This window comes from Pecten maximus, chromosome 18, assembly GCF_902652985.1.
Source record: "Pecten maximus chromosome 18, xPecMax1.1, whole genome shotgun sequence".
Taxonomy (NCBI): Eukaryota; Metazoa; Mollusca; class Bivalvia; order Pectinida; family Pectinidae; genus Pecten; species Pecten maximus.
In genome coordinates, this window is record NC_047032.1 from 18,686,601 (window position 1) to 18,706,884 (window position 20,284).

General features: G+C 32.8%; 1 protein-coding gene across 1 annotated transcript in view; it reads right to left on the reverse strand.

Moving 5' to 3' along the window:
- Positions 1 to 17,375, reverse strand: part of LOC117316115 (histone-lysine N-methyltransferase SETD1A-like) — a 44,824-nt gene extending 27,449 nt beyond the window's left edge. The window contains exon 1 of the mRNA XM_033870610.1: positions 16,909 to 17,375. Coding sequence (XP_033726501.1) covers positions 16,909 to 16,974 — 66 coding nt within the window. The 5' untranslated portion in view covers positions 16,975 to 17,375. The remainder of the gene's footprint in view (positions 1 to 16,908) is intronic.
- Between the last annotated feature and the right edge of the window lie 2,909 nt (positions 17,376 to 20,284).

Genomic DNA, 20,284 nt, shown 5'->3' on the forward strand with positions numbered 1-20,284 from the left:
CTCATCAAAAAGCGACACATGCCATAGACAACAGCATGGATGGAGGATACATGTATACATAAGTAATGCAATATAGCATCCCATTTGATATAAGCATCACAATATAGATGTATAGTTTCATACTTGTTATGCGGCACATGCAATGTATTGTGTAACTTGTTTTAACCTATATCATCGTCTTTTGTACAATCGCTCGGTGGACAACATCTGCTGTTAACTTTTTCGAAATCACACTCATACAGTAGACACTGAAAATTTGCTGTAAAACCATATAACTGTCAGAGATACCAGTGATTGTAGAGAGAATCTCATAAATCTAACAGCTAGCATCAAAATCCCGAAGCAGTTACTGCAATCACTGAAATAATACAATTATCCAGCAATCAACAGTGCAATCATACTTTAAGCTGGCTGTTCAATTCATCGGCTTATTCGGAAACAGTGAATCCAATGATATCCAAAAGCTGGCAGTGGAATACCACAACTGATACTAAAATACCACAACTGATACTAAAATACCACAACTGATGCTGAAATACCATCACTAATATTGATATACAACAACTGATACTGAAATACCACCGCTGACAGTAGAATCCCAGAAATGATGCTGAAATACCACAACTGATTCTGAAACACAACAACCGATAATGAAATACAACCGCTGATAGTAGCATAACACAACTGATACTGAAATAACACAGCTCATACTAAAATAATACCACTGATACTTAAATGCCAAAGCTGGTGCTGAAATACCACCGTTCATACTGTAATACTACAGCTGATACTGAAATAATACAGGCAAAACTGAAATAACGGTTGGCAGCGAGATTTCACAGATGACTCCAGCATTTAACATTCATTTTCCTCAGTGAAAACGTACAGCTGACAACTAATAATAAAGTAGCCGATTCTTAAATTCTTCAAATGACTTAAAAGTACTGTAGTTGAAGATGAAATGCAAGAGCTGAAACAGCTAAAATTCCCTATACACTAATATACGTCTGTAGGTCTTTATCTGCGACACTATTACTGCAGAAGAAAATCATAATCAAGGTTTTGAGGATGGCAATCTTGCTTATTCAGTCGCATATTTCGGATTCAATATCCTGTCTAATCTGATGCGGTTTTTCATATAATTAGAGAATGAGGTCAAAGACCATTAAGGAAGCCTAAAAATAGGCCGCGTATTTCCTACAGAAAATGTACAGTGTACATATGTGTATACCAAGCCTTAGTCAGTCTTGTTCGTTCCTACCATCACGTTAGACCTTTCACATCACTCACGGGCCCTTAATGGACGAACCAGCTGTATGATGCACGTCATTTTGACTCTACGGTGTCCAAGTCTCGATTTGTTTTAAATAGTGGTAATACCTTGTGTGGTTTTTGTACAATCTTCAGACAATAACTGGAATGTACATGCTCGGTTTAGGACCTCTATAGCAAGAACAGCATCCATCATCCGTAAGAAGTGTCACTACAATGGTTTGCTCGTTATGTCAGGGACCGAAATATGTCTAGTGTTGTTGACCTGTTGAGGAAACCTGGTGGTCTACACTGGAAACATGGCATAAGAATATACGCATTTATACCGTCAATAAAATCATACACAGCCGTTTTGCCACATCCAGTGACCTTTAACATTCATCATGTCCTAACTCAAGTTCTATCTGGTAAATGGCCAGCTAAAACAGTGTTTCTTTGAATAAAAAATAAATCTGACAATAACATACATGCATGCTATATTTAACCTCGATAATTCCCTTCTAATACTGAAACATGGCTTTGAAACTTGTTAACTACGTTAATCAATATATTAAATTGAAAGTAGCATGCACACAAATATATGTTCATATCACATAAATTATTTTGCTTACAAACATTAATCATACATGGACATTTACAATAATTGTTCACTTATTTTGGATATACCTTCGATTTCTCGCATGACCAATACATTTCTACGTACCTGCGTTGGCAGATCAGATATAGTACGTGACGACAGTACAGGTCAGGTAAACCTAGACAATTATGTTTTATATCTTACCAATGACAGATATATCCACAATTTTACCTGTGCGAGGTTGTCTTATCCTACCCTAGGGTTGAGACAAGCTACATCTGGTCTTTGCTGAACAATTCCATGATGTCATATTGGCAATTCAAATACGTCACATTAACAATACCATGACGTCACGACGACAGTACAATGACATCACGCCGACAATTCAATCACGTCACATCAATATTGTGTTACATTGAAGTACTGTCAACATTAGAAACATACCAGGGTACACAGGGTAAACAAACATCAGTCTCGCTTGGGAGTGAGACAGGGGGGTCTTAACCTTCGGGATCAGATTCTTAAGTTGCCGAACACATTTAATCCAATTGGATTTCTTTGGGGCCCGCCTAAGCTAATAGGGGTACAGCGTCTGGCTTTATATTTTCAAAGTACAAAACTGTCAACTCACCGTAATGATTCATTTATTTAATTTAACTATGCACAATGAGTATATCTGCATCAAAAGGTTAAGGCACATGTATCAGAACAAGTGCAACTTTATAACAGTAACCGTTGGAGTTATTCTTTAATTCATACACTAAGGCACACCCAGTGTAAATAGACCGTATCCACACAAAGCCGCCATATTGGACTTTTAGTGTTACGTGCCTTGAATCGGAGTAAAGACATTTCCGAATTCCATTCATACACATGATGATCGATAGTTTACCAATTAGAGACGCAGTTTTTTTTGACAATCGAAAGGTATAGATTGTTCGTTGTTCATAACACTTACTTAATGAGTTTTCTGTTTTGTTTATGCCACCAAAAATATATTACAATGATCATGACAAATTACGCTCGTCGGTTGGCCTGACCCGCTTGGCGGCCTGCCGATCTCAAGCAGAGGGTCACATCACTTATGTATGGTTTTGTTTATGTTTTGACAAGTGCGTTGGTTTATGGGTCTTACCTAATATATCGCAAGTTAATCAAGCACAAACAACATATTCATTCCTCCTTACTAATTGGAATATTGAAATGAATTGTCACCAGTTGAATAAAAAGAAAATGTTTAACTTTTCAAAATTGTAACAAAGTTTAATACACTTTTAGGTATAAATCTAAGTTTAGTACACAAGTTAAATGGAATCTTTAAGCACAGACTTTTACTATTCATAATAATTTCATCTATCCTATAATAAGTGAGTTGTACTGTTAAAACTTTCTTGTTTTTTTATTTGAATATAAGATTGCTTCAATAAACCATTTGTCATTATCTACAATACATGGTATGTCTTATAACTACTAACAATATCATATAATGTATCATATTGACAATATATTATATTGACTTGAAGATATTTGTGGTGATGGATTTTAGACTGCATACTGCAATGTATCAGATACAGATACAAACATGCATGCTTGATTGACTTGTTCTTCCTACAAGTAAACCTGTAACTATATCAGCATCACCTAACTTATGCACCATGTCATTCATGTGTTAAACATGCTTATTTTGTCAATAACTAACCATGTCAGCATCACCTAGCCTATGCAACATGTCATCCATGTGTTAAAACATGCTTATTGTGTCAACAACTAACCAGGTCAGCTCACCTAACCTATGCAACATGTCATCCATGTGTTAAACATGCTTATTGTGTCAATTACTAACCATGTCAGCATCACCTAGCCTATGCAACATGTCATCCATGTGTTAAAACATGCTTATTGTGTCAACAACTAACCAGGTCAGCTCACCTAACCTATGCAACATGTCATCCATGTGTTAAAACATGCTTATTGTGCCAGTTTGCTTAAATGTTTTGCTATTCAACTTTGAACCATGCTCAAACGTCTCATCTTGTCAACGTGCCAGCTTTAACCCCCTTCTTTCCTGCATCATTGCACTGCATTTTGCTCAACATTCTTTAACTGCTCGCTGTTATATCTACAGTCCTTGATAACACAAACTTTGCAAACAAATTGTTTGCTTTAACTTTGCCGTGATAATGAACAAATACAGGTTATTGGTGTGATAAACTGTGTTTATGAATTGCCTTGAAATGTTGACATATTTTACTAAAAATAGAAATGTTCATTTTGACATTCCTTTGTTGCAATATTTTTCAGACAAAATGCATGCATACAATATATAGAGTAAATGTTTATGAAAATTAAAGTTTGTGACATTATCCCGTTCGTGTAAATGTACAGTATGCTTATTTTGTCTTTGTTTTTCTTTTCCTGTATTTCATTATCATATCTAACAATGTAAAAAAAGTCTGTGTTGCATTAGTAGGTGTTGCAATGGTGGATACAAACTAAACTTTTGGAAAAATAGTTTGTGCGTTATTCATTCAAGTAGCTATCGTACTGACCCATGTATATCCAAGCCTCCCTTTAAACTTTTCCCTTTCCCCAGTGAATCTTCCCTTTGCATGGTTTGGACAAAAGCTGCCAACCCCAGAAACCCAAGAAATCCAACAAAAATATGGGAACCCAATACAGACTCTAGGATCCGTTCCTCTCATTTTGAGAATGGTTTACCATCAGAGGAAAATCAATTTCCAATATTTAGGGTTTGAGACCATTAAAAACGCACAGTAAGCCTTCAAAAATGGACGATTTAGATTCACCACAAACACAAAAACAAAATAATTACAAAACTACAGTCAACAACATGATACCTCAACCTGACAATGAATCTAAAGACAGCATTAATGTCCATCAGGATCATATATATGTTGATGTAAAGAAAGGCTGCTTATTATTTTTAGGCAAATATTCTCAGATAAAAGATCTGAAAAAGTAAGTCCAAACGCTAGGTCAAGAACTGGTAAAAATGAACAGTATTCATGATAAAAATGTGAAGAAGCCTTTTGGATACAACAGTGTCTTAAATGACAAAGACATGAACTTCCATACAAGAATACCAACAGTTAAAGCTTTAGATGCCATCTTTAATGTCATAAAGTCCAGTATAACTCACATAAAATACTTGCATAGTGGCACAATTGTAAAGTTTGTCTGTAATCATCTTAGGTATAAAACGAAGCCCTAAAACGGTGTCTATCATCGAAGGATGAAATGTTCACGACGCTGATGAAAGTTCGATTGGGTACACTGAATCAGGAACTTGCATTGACATTTTTGATTTCAAAGCAGACTGTGTCAAATAGATTTACTTTTTTGACCAAACTGTTTGCCAAATTTCTTGGAACTCTAGTATTCGATCCACCAAAAGATTTTCTGAGGCAAAATTTACCTTCATCATTTCAGAACTTGAAATATAGGTATGTAAGGCACATCATTGATTGCACAGAAATATGTTTGGAGATTCCACAAAATATATCAGTACGAGCAACTCCATAGAGTGATTACAAACAACATAACACTTCATTAGGTTCACCCCACACACATCATTACACTTTTTTGACAGTCACTCTAAAGACTTCGAATACGATTTGATGTCTGGAGACTGTTAACAACAAGGTCAAGACGAAGGTCATATTTTGTCTTGGGTGGAAGAGTAACATATACAAGATTTATTTGAGAGGAAAACTATATGATATTGAGATAACAGGGCGATCGAAAAAATATACATTTCCCTAGCTTTACAGCATAAAAGTAATAAAAATGAAGACAAAACATGTCCATTTATTTGTTAGTTCTGGGAATACAAGGAAATAAAAATCCTCCGCTAATAAAACCAGTTTTACAGTAACTTGACGTTACATTACAATTTCGTTTACATTTCGGTATTTGCTGTATATTTTTACTCATAAACGGCGAATCAGCTGCGGTATGTGGCCTCCATACAGACGTAGCGATGGTTGGTTCTTATAAGTCTACAAGTCGTTAATGTCGTTTTACGAATGTCAAGACAGTCGACAATGATTAACAGAACATTGTTAGACATCCATTGTCATGCTAAATATGTCAAATGATATGTAAGTAGTTAATTGTCATTTAAACAATTCCTAAGCATCTCTTTCACTTGTTGTAATATTACATTATAATTTAAATAATATATATCATTGTACTTCTCTATTTTTTTTCCCTGTACATTTTCAACTAAAACTGTTGGTGCAGACGTAAAATTGTGATATATGGCTTTAATTATGTTTGGATTGCTGCTTCCTTTCCATTCTAATGACCCAGTTGAGCATTTATTAATATACATTTTATACAAATTTCGGTATAATCTAGAAATCCCAGTGGTTTGAGCACGAGTTTTCTTCTTTTATCTTTAATATGCGTATTGTACTGGTTGCCTTATCTGTGTATTCCATGTACTTTGCATCGGCTGTGTCTATTTTGTATTCATCGCTACGCTAATTGTGTTAAATTGGAAAATAATTACTATTGCATGGCAGATTTATGTACCAAAACATGGATTGTTAACAACATTTTGTATTTAATTGTTATCTATTTTTGTGAGGAAAATGAGACACTTAGCAAAGCCCGCAACAGAGAGAGAGAGAGAGAGAGAGAGAGAGAGAGAGAGAGAGAGAGAGAGAGAGAGAGAGAGATATCCAATGTTATGCAGATATGATAAATGAACGGTCTTCATAATATCGCATTTATTTGCACTGCTTTCATTTAAGCATTGAACTGTTACCAAATGGTAGTATACAGTCAATATGAACACAATTTGGGTGACAGATAAATAGAATGTCGCCCGTTACGGCTACATGAAATATTTATCTGTCACCCAAATTGTATTCATATCGACTGTATATTACCATTTGGTAACAGTTCAATGCTTAAATTTACATTCATAATTTTATTTTATTTACTGCAGCTTAAGACACATTTAAATTTGCCGCTTCCCCTATCACTGACGTCATCAAGTTCAAATATCGGAACAGCCGAAATTTCCAGAAGGAATGATATACACTGTAGTCCATCATGTCGTTATTAATAGCAATCACATGAAATGTTTTTGCACACATTTGGTTTTATATTATAATTTATAAAACGTTTGTAGATATCCTCAATTGTTCAAAATTGCATAATTTCTGATTGCTTAAAAATAAAGCCGTTTTTCGGCGCAATGATATACGGTTAACATTAAGAAGTGATGCGGCGTTCAACGGGTACTGCACAGGACAGACTCGATTCCTCGGAAAAACTTATGTTTCTATCGACTGGATTTACGTTATTTTCAGAGGAATATCATTTCTTCAATTCTAAATGAAAGTCGTTTTGACAGTAGGTGAAAACGATTCCAAGGATATTTCGTTCGAAACAGAATCCAGTCTAACCCGTCACATCAGTGTCGCTAACAGACGATGTTCAACTTCACAGGGGCTCGATTTTGGAGTATGGTAGGCCTTTGACATCAGTGAATAACCACATAACCATAATTCAGTATGCATACACAACCAGAAACAATGTCGATACTGCCGATTTGTCGCAAGATTTTTTTAATAAATGCTGGACTTTAAATGTTGTCGTGTCTAGCCTTTCCTACAATTCGACAACGAGCCCCTGTGTGACGACAGTGACAATTTGATTACTTCCTAAAGATGAGGAATAGAGCTTGTAATAATTTTCATTTTTTTCTATTATTAAATTTTACTCTGATAACTTGCGTTGCTTAATTTTTTTGTGGTGGTTTATGTAGATAAATGCTAGCATTCGAAAGCTCTCTAGGTCGAATGTAACTGGGGACCATTGTTTTAACCTACAACACATGAAGCTGTATTCCTAAACTGACCGAATCACTGTAAGTTGTAGTATACGGTCTCATGAATACAATTTGGTTTACTAACGACATATAGGCAAATGCAAAACAGAATGTGAATATATAAGCAAAGAATACATTATAAAATCGCACTCCTATATAGGTACACTTTAATTTGAGTTGGGCTTTATAATTTATTCACTGTAGAAAGCAGACACACATCTTATATATTTCAACAGGTTCACATAAGTCACGTGGTACAAAATCAATGAATCATGTAAAGTTGTAAATCGCACTGTGTGACAACCACAGCCAAGACCCCTATCATAACAAGATTGTCATACCTTGTTTATTTAACTGATATATATATATGATTAATTCTTGTTTTATAAAAAAAGGTTTTGTTTTTATAAAGAAAATGTCATTGTTGAAATAGTTTCTGTATATAGCCTACACTTGGGACAAGTCAAATCCGTTATTAATTAGATCACACTGGTATCAAGCCGGAAGCTTTTACATAAACATGCCCTAGTCAATTTGACGCTTGTTTCTTTGACAGGTTACTTGTTTAAATTACAATTAGTGTTTAACGTTAACTGATTCATATTGAAATGTACTTAATAACCGTCACATCATACTGATCCAGTAAAGATCAAGATCGATGATGATTGTTTCATCGGAAACATCACCTATTAGTTGAATATATATCATTAAATGAAAAATATTATTAAATAGATTGATAAATAAATATAAACATAAACCAATGTATCAATCAACAAGTCAATAAATAAAGAATAAATAAATGAGTAATATAATAAGTAAAAAACAATGAAGTAATCAATCAATCAGTGAATAAATTAGAATGTTTGAGAATGGACGAATATTAATGAATAATATATTAATGTATATCAAACCGATGGTGCGTTGACGTTTCTACGAAATAAAAATCAAGAGTTTTACCTTTATGTTAATGTTATACATCAATATGTGGTTTTGTTTAGGTTTATTACTGCATAGTTGTTAAATTTCACGGGGCTATTACTTCGCGGTTGTCTGCTCGTCTGACATAGTTTGCGGATTTACATTTTGCGCGATCTTACATTTGTGTGTGTGTTTTGTTTAAATTATGTTAAGCAGCTAACAGTCCGAAACATCTGTTGGCCTTGTTTGACTATTGATGAAGAGATGGAGATAAACATATTAATATTCAAACATATTAGACAATTTCTGTTTTAAACTCGTTCCTGTTAATACATTCACAGGCTAGGGTCATGACGGTTTCTATCATGTCAAAAACATATTTTTAGTAATACACATAGCAATGCTGATGGGATTAATGACATATTTTGTACAGTTGAGCTCTGTGACCTTCATGTTTAATTTACTATCCATATTCAATTAGGGAACATTTATGACCTCATATACATCTCAAGTCCTTATAAACCATCGCTGTCAAATCACTTTAAAGTGATACGTTCTCCCTCGTCCATGGATAATTGTTTCGATATATTGTATTGCTTTTTATCAAAATTCATTTAAAGAACATAAAATCTTATGAAAGTGCTGTAAACAATATTTCGGAGGTTAAAATGGTCATAGCTGTTTGCAATTTAACAAAAATATGTTTTGCACAGAAACTTTATCATTAACCATACGATCACCCGTTATATTTACTTATCAATTCAGAGAATACAAAATTATGAAAGATGTAGCCTTTGAATTTTTTGCTGGAACTCTGATAACCAAAGACTCTGCTTTACTCGAAGTTAAAAATTCGATTTCGATAGTTAACATTCTATATAGGACATGCATTTTTGACTCGAATGTAATATACATTGTAGATTATATATAAAATAGATGATAATAACGTTTTTTTCACTGATCCGACTAATTATGAGTTAACGAGATTCGACATTTACGTTCTTTTGATAATTGTGGACTCAGCAAGAAGTTGACAACACTATGAAATTCATATTATCAAATGGATGATATGAACATTTTATGAACCATTTTCCTTTAATATAGAATCTTATATAATTGTTTCAATTAAGCAGTAACTCATTTACGTTTGTACACCATTTGTATATGCAAATGGGAATGATAATGACATTTTTTCCGGCATAGTGTGCTGTAGTGACTTCTAACCTTTACCTACGATTTAAATAAATGTTATCATTTCTATATTGCACACCAGCACACTCTCTGTTTTTTTTCACGTTCTGGTTTGTATGTCGTAAGGACCTTTGCTATGGCCAGTGAGGATTCACATAGATAACAAAATGTCAGCTCATATAGGTAAAACAGACAATGTTATATCTGTATAATATACCATTAGTTAATTTTGAAATGTAATACAGCCAAATGTTTTTGTTTTTTGGATTTTTTTTAGCGAGAGAAGGGGGGATGGGGGGGGGGGGGGGGGCGGTTGGGGTGGGGGGGGGGGGGGACGGTTGGGGGGAGGGATGTGAATTTTGTTTCCTTGTCATTGGCCGACACATGATACCACTCAATCACCAGCCAATCAATAATAAATTTAATCAAATTAGCAATTCGAATTTCATTTTGTTGCGCCTTGCGGAACGTTGGATTATATATGAATATATAAATCCACACACTATACTCTTTCTTTGGGGAATATACCATAAATAGTTTATCGTAATAAATGTCATTATGTATACTTCCGCCAGTATCATGGTTCATTGTGTCGCCTTAATAGTAATTATGTTCACTCGTTATGAAAATCATATGGTAAAACTGCATATCTAATGGCAGTAAAATCTAATTCCATACCAAAACATGTAAATTACGACGTGACTGTCCGACTCAAAGAAGACAAATCTGTTTCATAATCAACTTGTTACATTACGGTATCGCTATTTTTGTTATATTGCCCTTATTGTTATATATTGTGTTTATTGTTGGTATTTTTAATGTAGTAAAAAGGAACCTGTCTTCACAATCTCTGAAAACGTAATAAAATAAGGTGCAATATCGTTGATCATGTGTTGTGAATAATTACTTATTGTGTTTTTTTATCAATACAGGTATGTATAAATAACACTGCCTAAAGGCGCTTAATCATATTGCCAACCTTTGATAACATTACATTTTGAAGTTACAAAGTAAGATTTATATAATTACATAATACTGTTATGTATCACATTTATATGATCTAACACTATTATACAGAACGTTTTTTATGGTACCATAAAGTTGGCATGTTTTAAAGTAGTAATATGACCTTGTAATATCATATTTACATATTCTAAATATAGTATATATGATCGACGGAATATCATATTGACAAGTAGTTATGTAGTTATCATATCGCATAAAACTGATAACATTTCATTATTTAGTTATATCACATCGACATGCACTGATAACATTTCATGATGTAGTTATATTACATTGACATGTACTGATAACATTTCATTATTTAGTTATACCACATTAAAATGTACTGATAACATTTCATTATTTAGTTATATTACATTAACATGTACTGATAACATTTCATTATTTAGTTATACCACATTAAAATGTACTGATAACATTTCATTATTTAGTTATATCACATTGACATGTACTGATAACATTTCATTATGTAGTTATATCACATTGACATGTACTGATAACATTTCATTATGTAGTTATATCACATTGACATGTACTGATAACATTTCATTATGTAGTTATATCACATTGACATGTACTGATAACATTTCATTATTTAGTTATATCACATTGACATGTACTGATAACATTTCAATATGTAGTTATATAACATTGACATGTACTGATAACATTTCATTATTTAGTTATATCACATTGACATGTACTGATAACATTTTATTATGTAGTTATACCACATTGACATGTACTGATAACATTTCATTATGTAGTTATATCACATTGACATGTACTGATAACATTTCATTATGTAGTTATATAACATTGACATGTACTAATAACATTTCATTATGAAGTTATATCACATCGACATTTACTGATAACATTTCATTATGAAGTTATATAACATTGACATGTACTGATAACCGTTCAATATGTTTTTATATCACATTGACATGTACTGATAACATTTCAATATGTAGTTATATCACATTGACATGTACTGATAACATTTCATTATGTAGTTATATCACATTGACATGTACTGATAACATTTCATTATGTAGTTATATCACATTGACAATGTTACTGATAACATTTCGTTATGTAGTTATATCACATTGACATTTACTGATAACATTTCATTATTTCGTTATACCACATTGACATGTACTGATAACATTTCATTATTTAGTTATACCACATTGACATGTACTGATAACATTTCATTATGTAGTTATATCACATTGACAATGTTACTGATAACATTTTATTATGTAGTTATATAACATTGATATGTACTGATAACATTTCATTATGTAGTTATATAACATTGACATTTACTGATAACATTTCATTATGTAGTTATATCACATTGACATGCACTGATAACATTTCATTATGTAGTTATATAACATTGACATGTACTGATAACATTTCATTATTTAGTTATATCACATTGACATGTACTGATAACATTTCATGATGTAGTTATATAACATTGACATGTGCTGATAACATTTCATTATGTGAAGTTATATAACATCGACATTTACTGATAACATTTCATTATGAAGTTATATAACATTGACATGTACTGATAACATTTCAATATGTAGTTATATCACATTGACATGTACTGATAACATTTCAATATGTAGTTATATCACATTGACATGTACTGATAACATTTCATTATGTAGTTATATCACATTGACATGTACTGATAACATTTCATTATTTAGTTATATCACATTGACATGTACTGATAACATTTCATTATGTAGTTATATCACATTGACATGTACTGATAACATTTCATTATTTAGTTATATCACATTGACATGTACTGATAACATTTCATGATGTAGTTATATAACATTGACATGTGCTGATAACATTTCATTATGTGAAGTTATATAACATCGACATTTACTGATAACATTTCATTATGAAGTTATATAACATTGACATGTACTGATAACATTTCAATATGTAGTTATATCACATTGACATGTACTGATAACATTTCAATATGTAGTTATATCACATTGACATGTACTGATAACATTTCATTATGTAGTTATATCACATTGACATGTACTGATAACATTTCATTATTTAGTTATATCACATTGACATGTACTGATAACATTTCATTATGTAGTTATATCACATTGACATGTACTGATAACATTTCATTATGAAGTTATATAACATCGACATTTACTGATAAAATTTCATTATGAAGTTATATAACATTGACATGTACTGATAACATTTCAATATGTAGTTATATCACATTGACATGTACTGATAACATTTCAATATGTAGTTATATCACATTGACATGTACTGATAACATTTTATTATGTAGTTATACCACATTGACATGTACTGATAACATTTCATTAATTAGTTATATCACATTGACAATGTTACTGATAACATTTCATTATGTAGTTATATCACATTAACGTGTCCTGATAACAATTCACTATGGAGATACCATTACACATTGACATGTTTAAATAACATGTTATCACATAATCAGCCTTGTTTCCCAGTGAAATCGCCCATGCACTATTGTTCGTCACTATAGTAATCGACACCGAATCATTTTTCATTGTTGGCGTAAGTGAAACTTCGAGTGTGACGTCACTATAAACGACAATGGCGTGAATCGAACATGTTGCAACAAACTGTCTGTTTCGATTTGGTTTTTTTTTTTTTTTCTTATTTTGACTTTAAAACCTGTCAAATGTATTTCTCTGAATGATTGTGATTAAAGAGATCCTAAATGAGCTTTCATTTCACATGAATTTTGATGAAACAAATCTCAATTTTTGTTTTTATAGTTTTACAGCTATCATAAACTTGACATGTTTTACATTATATCATGCCATGTCAAAGTGATCTGCAATTGTTTAGTTATGTCGCATTTAAATGTAAAATTAACCCCCCTTTTTTGCTACATTTCATGAATATTGTTGTTGATTTAATATTGTAGTATTATGTTGTTATCATATCAAATTGACATGTATACGAGTGTTACCTTTATATATATCTGTTGTATTACATCAATACATTCAGTGATTACCATTCAGCCCTTAGGATTAATACATTAATTCAGAAATTATAACATCTGATATTTTAAGACAATTTTGATTAACAAAAGCATTGTCATTAGCAATGATGCTGGAGGCGAGATTTGTTGCTTTCCAGACGGGATATAAAAAAAAATTTTAAAAAAATGGCATAGCAAATAATTAGCACTGCAATGCTGATGTGGCAAGCCTAGATTGAGGACATTACATGTCTCAGGCATTTCCAATGACGTCAAATGTCAAAAAACGAATATTTAACGGTTTTTAATGTAAAATCACTGAACATACAAATGACGACCTACCATAAACTGATGGCTTGTCTCGCTAATGTAATAATGTAATTATTCCTAAAAAAAACTATATATATTATCTCAACTGCTATGAGACCTTTTTTCCCCTTCAAACAATGATTATACAAAATACTCTTGTATTGGCTTGAGTAATTAATTAGAGAGTCTATTAACAGGGTCATACTATGTGTCTAACACATATGTGCATATATGGCAATAAGATACAGCTCCGTGCAACGTCCTACCATCCCTAACTAACTACTTTTATCCTCCTCTTGACTCACATCCCTCCCACATGAGTCCTTAGCCTCATGCTATATGTTTCAATTTACGTTAAACGTCGCCGTTCACGTGAATTTAATCAGCAAATCAAATGCCGCATTTAAAAAAGATGATGAGGAAAGCACGTCTACTCTCTAACGTCCAGAGTCTGATAAGCAGATGTGCCTTCATAGGACCTAAGTCCTTGTAAATAGACAAATTACAACGTAAACTCATCACCGAGTCCAATATGATATGAAATTTGCCTTGAGTAGGTAAAACATATGATAAACTAGGCCAGATGACATATGTCCTTTACGACAATAACTGTTTTTTATGACAAAATGGCGGTGGCTTAATGACAACAATAAAAAGGAGAAATAATCCTATAGATGTACTTCAGATTAATGGAAAAGTACTGAATAAGAATAAAAGAATAGTAAGAAATGTTTTATTTATAGAAAAATCAGTAAATTTCAACAATATAATAGTGAAACCTCTTACGGAAGAGGAAGTGCTTCTGTTTCATCGACGACGACGTTACATTATCGAAATGAGAAAAGGTCACGTTGCATATGAACGAAAATCTTCCTTCATATCGTATACGGTAACATTTATCATAGCATCATACTATGTCAAAAATGATAACCCTTACATGTATTTCTTGTCATTTTCCAATTTGCAATTGAATACAATTTCCTGATAATTGATGTCTAGCATTTGTGATCAAGGCTCGGTGGTTAAAACCTGAACAAGGACGTTAGGGTTAGGGTTAGCCCCGGCAATCAATCATACAGTATTTATATAGTGTTGGTGTTACTATAACCTCAGATATGAAATTACCACACGGACACATTTCTTAGACAATTTGGTTATGTTTAAGTTAATGTATGACCATTAAGTATACCCTCTCCTGCGTGCTAGATGCATGTTATGAAATATTGGAAATATTGAGATATTGATAAACAAACAGAATTCAGACATGCAGACTTAGACGTAACTATACCTCAAATTCGATACACAACGTGAAATATATGAACCCAACTTACATTTACACATAGACCTTTGCAACACTGCGGAAAAATAGGATATTTCTTAAGTTTAAGAAACCGGGGATTAGATGAGTATTAGCATATTATGATATAATCCCCAATTTAGATGAAATTTGGGCAAATAATATTGTTTATCAAAGTTACTAGTAAGTTGAAGATGTAAATAATAGCACGCAAAGTGTTTTTTCACAAATACTGATAGCGCTATTTATAAACATTGTTTCATTTGATGTTAATTAGATGTAAAACACCAGATCTGTGGGTTCTTTAATGTCCATCGCATTCCTACCTGTCATCTCTATAGGTCGCAAGGACTGTCTGTGGTAACAAATGGATGACCGTTTTATCGTTATATATAAAGGGAGATATCATCGCCTCATATAACGATGGTACCTATATAAGCTACAAACCTTAGAACCAGTGGCACGTTTACGATAGACAATCTCTGTACAGGGCAAGGGCATTTTTATTGCCTTTTACATATGCATGGTTATTAGCATCGTCTGAACACGTTCGTGCACTAAAATGGTAATATGTGACTAATTCCATGTTGTAGTAGGAAGGCTTAACAGCATTGTATTAATATTCTTGTTATTTAGTTAGAAATATGGCAAATTCTCAAATAAAATAATAATTAATTTCATAATTTCTGACATTTTATACAGACATGTATCGTATGGGCATTAACATTTATGCAAGATTTATTGCCCTCAGTTCAAAGTCATGCCTTAGTGTCGCTCTAATTCACATTATACTGGTTTGATAGGGAATTAATTCGTGTTAGTGTCATAATTAAAAGATTTATACCAATCAGTGACACCGTTTTAATGGTCTTTACTAAGAAAGATTGTCTTTTTGATTTCGATTTGTTGCTTTTTATTTGTATCTGTATTAACAATGATTTTACTGTAGAATGTGGGTCATTTGACATAAAAGTAAGAAGCATAATCCTTTTGGAGTAGTAATTTTTTCTATTTCTGGTTTTCATTTTTCTTCATAACGTAAGCACCGTTCTATTTACTATGGTTGAAGTTTAGATACACACAATAAAACGATTTGAATCTGTGCGCATCTTATGTATTAATCAGCACCGATAATAGGAACAGGTGTAATGCTAAAGAAATATACCATGGGTGATGATATCAAAAAGTGTTATACCAAATACTCTCTTATACCTTAAATAATGTGTTATATTCCAAAATGTTAAATATTATTATTACCGTGTTTCGTTACCTTATCAACGCAAATTTATCAAAAATGGAATTTTAAATTTGCGAAAGCGAATGTTTTACATGAATATACATGTATAAATACAAATGACATCAAGATTAAATTAATAAGAAAATATCTAACTTACCTGAGGAGAAACAACATACACCAGACTTAGAAACAGAATCCCGAAGATCAAAGTCTTAACAGCCATATTTGGCTATTGTTTTCCTCCGACTTGTAATCCGCCTCTCCAGTCCAGGTGTCTGTTCTACACCTGTGATTTCCTGAATTCAACAATTAAGTTATTCCAGCGCCTTAACTCACTGTATAAACGCTAATTTGAGCGTTGAAATCTCAGGTAGCAGGCATCTTAACTGTCGTTTCCTGTGTGTCATGCATCATCTATAATACGTTTTGCTTGAGTAACTTTGTATATAGGACGTTCGACGTAGCGTGAAGTCATAAGCAGCTGGTCAGCTTATAAAGTAGTCTCACAGAATATTTGGACGATATAAGATAACCAATATCGTTTTATAAGTGTTTGATTAAATTCGGACACTTCTGGACAACACGATAAACCGGAAGTGTAACAATTCTATTCATAATCACATATTACCATACGTATGTTTATGACCATTGTGGTATTGGCGAGGCCGTGATATGTACAAAGTCGCGGAGACTAGAGTGTGTGTGTTTTACCTGTGTTTCTACTGGTGAATTGTTTACCTGTTTATCAATGTTTGATTTCATTCGGGTAATGTTTTGATTTTTTGTTACCGAAGAATGGTAAATGAGGTGGAAGCAGTGTTGTTAATTACATTAAGAAGATAATGAAAACATCATTCATATACATAAATGTTTCATTTCGGCATGAAGTTGTTCATATAATTTTTTTTTTTAAAGCAACTAAAACATAAAAGACCTCCATTTAGTAAATCTGAGATAACAACTCTTTCATATGCATTGTTTGTAAATATATTAGTGATAAACTATAAATAGAATGATATGTTCTAAATTATCTGCAAAGAATAGAGCAATGGCGCAAAATATTATGATGCAGGTGACAAAGTATATGACAATTGTCCGGAAGAACTTGTTAATGAATGGGGACATCTTAGGAGCCCTATTTCAAAGGAGTAAAGGATGATTTGCCCATACCTATATCATATATAATAACATTTGAATTTACAAAATCAGTTGCCAGATAAAAGAGCAATGCGCGACTATTTCTATATAATTAATTTGTAGTAATATTTTATAACCTTCCGTTTTTGAATTAAGGGCCGCGCTTGAGGAGTGGTTAAGGTGTCCCGACACTTTATTACTAGCCCTCCACCTCTGGGAAACCCACACGGGGCAGTTCTCCGCTGGGTACTCCGGCTTTCCTCCACCTCCAACACCTGACACGTCCTTAAATCGCCCTGGTTTCGTGACCCGATAAGAATAACGAAACGTCAGTAACAAACATGATAGGTGTCGATTCCTCCATCTCAATTAATTTCATTTAATCAGCTAGTACGATTGTGAGGTACATGTAGCTATTTCACTGGATACATGATCATAAATGAGAAATCAAAGCTCAAACCTGGTTATATTAGGGTAGCAAACTTAAATTAATCAGTTAGTTTCGAGTTTGCCAAAAGAAAAATTTCGAAGACGTAAAAATGTTACTGATCCGATTTCCTTCATTAGGTCTCGTATAAGTCTAGAATATCTTCCCGTTGATAGTGATCTGTTGCCCAAAGGTTATCATATAAATATTTTCACGGCATTTGAATCATATTTAACTAGTTTAACCTTATCTTTAACGTGAAATTGATAAATTCTGAGATGATATAGTGTATACAGTGTTTCGATATGTTTTACACTAAAACCAATACTAATAAATATGTTATAATGTTGATCAAGTAGAACTTCAACTAGATACTGGTTTGGTTTATTCAGGTCTATTTGTTTAACGTCCTATTAACAGCCAGGGTCATTCAAGGACGTGCCAGGTTTTGGAGGTGGAGGAAAGCCGGAGTACCCGGAGAAAAACCACCGGCCTACAGTCAGTACCTGGCAACTGTCCCACGTAGGTTTCGCAACCCAGAGGTGGAGGGCTAGTGATAAAGTGTCGGGACACCCTTACCACTCGACCACCGCGGCCCCCTCAACTAGATACTTCATACATCAATCAGTTCAAACATAACATTATACAGCGCGGTTAAAATTACGATGCACTGCGGAGCAGAAAAAAAAATCCTGGTGCTATATCGCCGACCAAACTTAGCAGGGATATACTGTATGCTATAGCCACTCTCCCAAAAACTTGAACTTCTCTTTAATCTTTAAAACTTCAAGTAAAAAATTATTGATTACTTTCATCTCGAAGAAATTCTATGATGCTCCGCCTCAATTTAGCTAGTTATGTGTAACTGTTTGTCTAGATAGTGACCGTTTTAGTAAACTGTTTTATTTTTCTCGATTTCCTGGTGTTTTTTTTATATATATATTTCCCTTGTAAAGGTACTTCTCTTTAATCTTTAAAACTTTAAGTAAAAAATTATTGATTACTTTCATCTCGAAGAAATTCTATGATGCTCCGCCTCAATTTAGCTAGTTATGTGTAACTGTTTGTCTAGATAGTGACCGTTTTAGTAAACTGTTTTTTTTCTCGATTTCCTGGTGTTTTTTATATATATATTTCCCTTGTAAAGGTACTTCTCTTTAATCTTTAAAACTTCAAGTAAAAAAATATTGATTACTTTCATCTCGAAGAAATTCTATGATGCTCCGCCTCAATTTAGCTAGTTATGTGTAACTGTTTGTCTAGATAGTGACCGTTTTAGTAAACTGTTTTTTTTCTCGATTTCCTGGTGTTTTTTTATATATATATTTCCCTTGTAAAGGTACTTCTCTTTAATCTTTAAAACTTCAAGTAAAAAATTATTGATTACTTTCATCTCGAAGAAATTCTATGATGCTCCGCCTCAATTTAGCTAGTTATGTGTAACTGTTTGTCTAGATAGTGACCGTTTTAGTAAACTGGTTTTTTTTCTCGATTTCCTGGTGTTTTTTATATATATATTTCCCTTGTAAAGGTACTTCTCTTTAATCTTTAAAACTTCAAGTAAAAAATTATTGATTACTTTCATCTCGAAGAAATTCTATGATGCTCCGCCTCAATTTAGCTAGTTATGTGTAACTGTTTGTCTAGATAGTGACCGTTTTAGTGAACTGTTTTTTTTCTCGATTTCCTGGTGTTTTTTTTATATATATATTTCCCTTGTAAAGGTACTTCTCTTTAATCTTTAAAACTTCAAGTAAAAAATTATTGATTACTTTCATCTCGAAGAAATTCTATGATGCTCCGCCTCAATTTAGCTAGTTATGTGTAACTGTTTGTCTAGATAGTGACCGTTTCAGTAAACTGTTTTTTTTCTCTCGATTTCCTGGTGTTTTTTTAAATATATATTTCCCTTGTAAAGGTACATTTTAAGCATTTTTATGAGAAACAGGATTTTCGCTGATAGTGATGT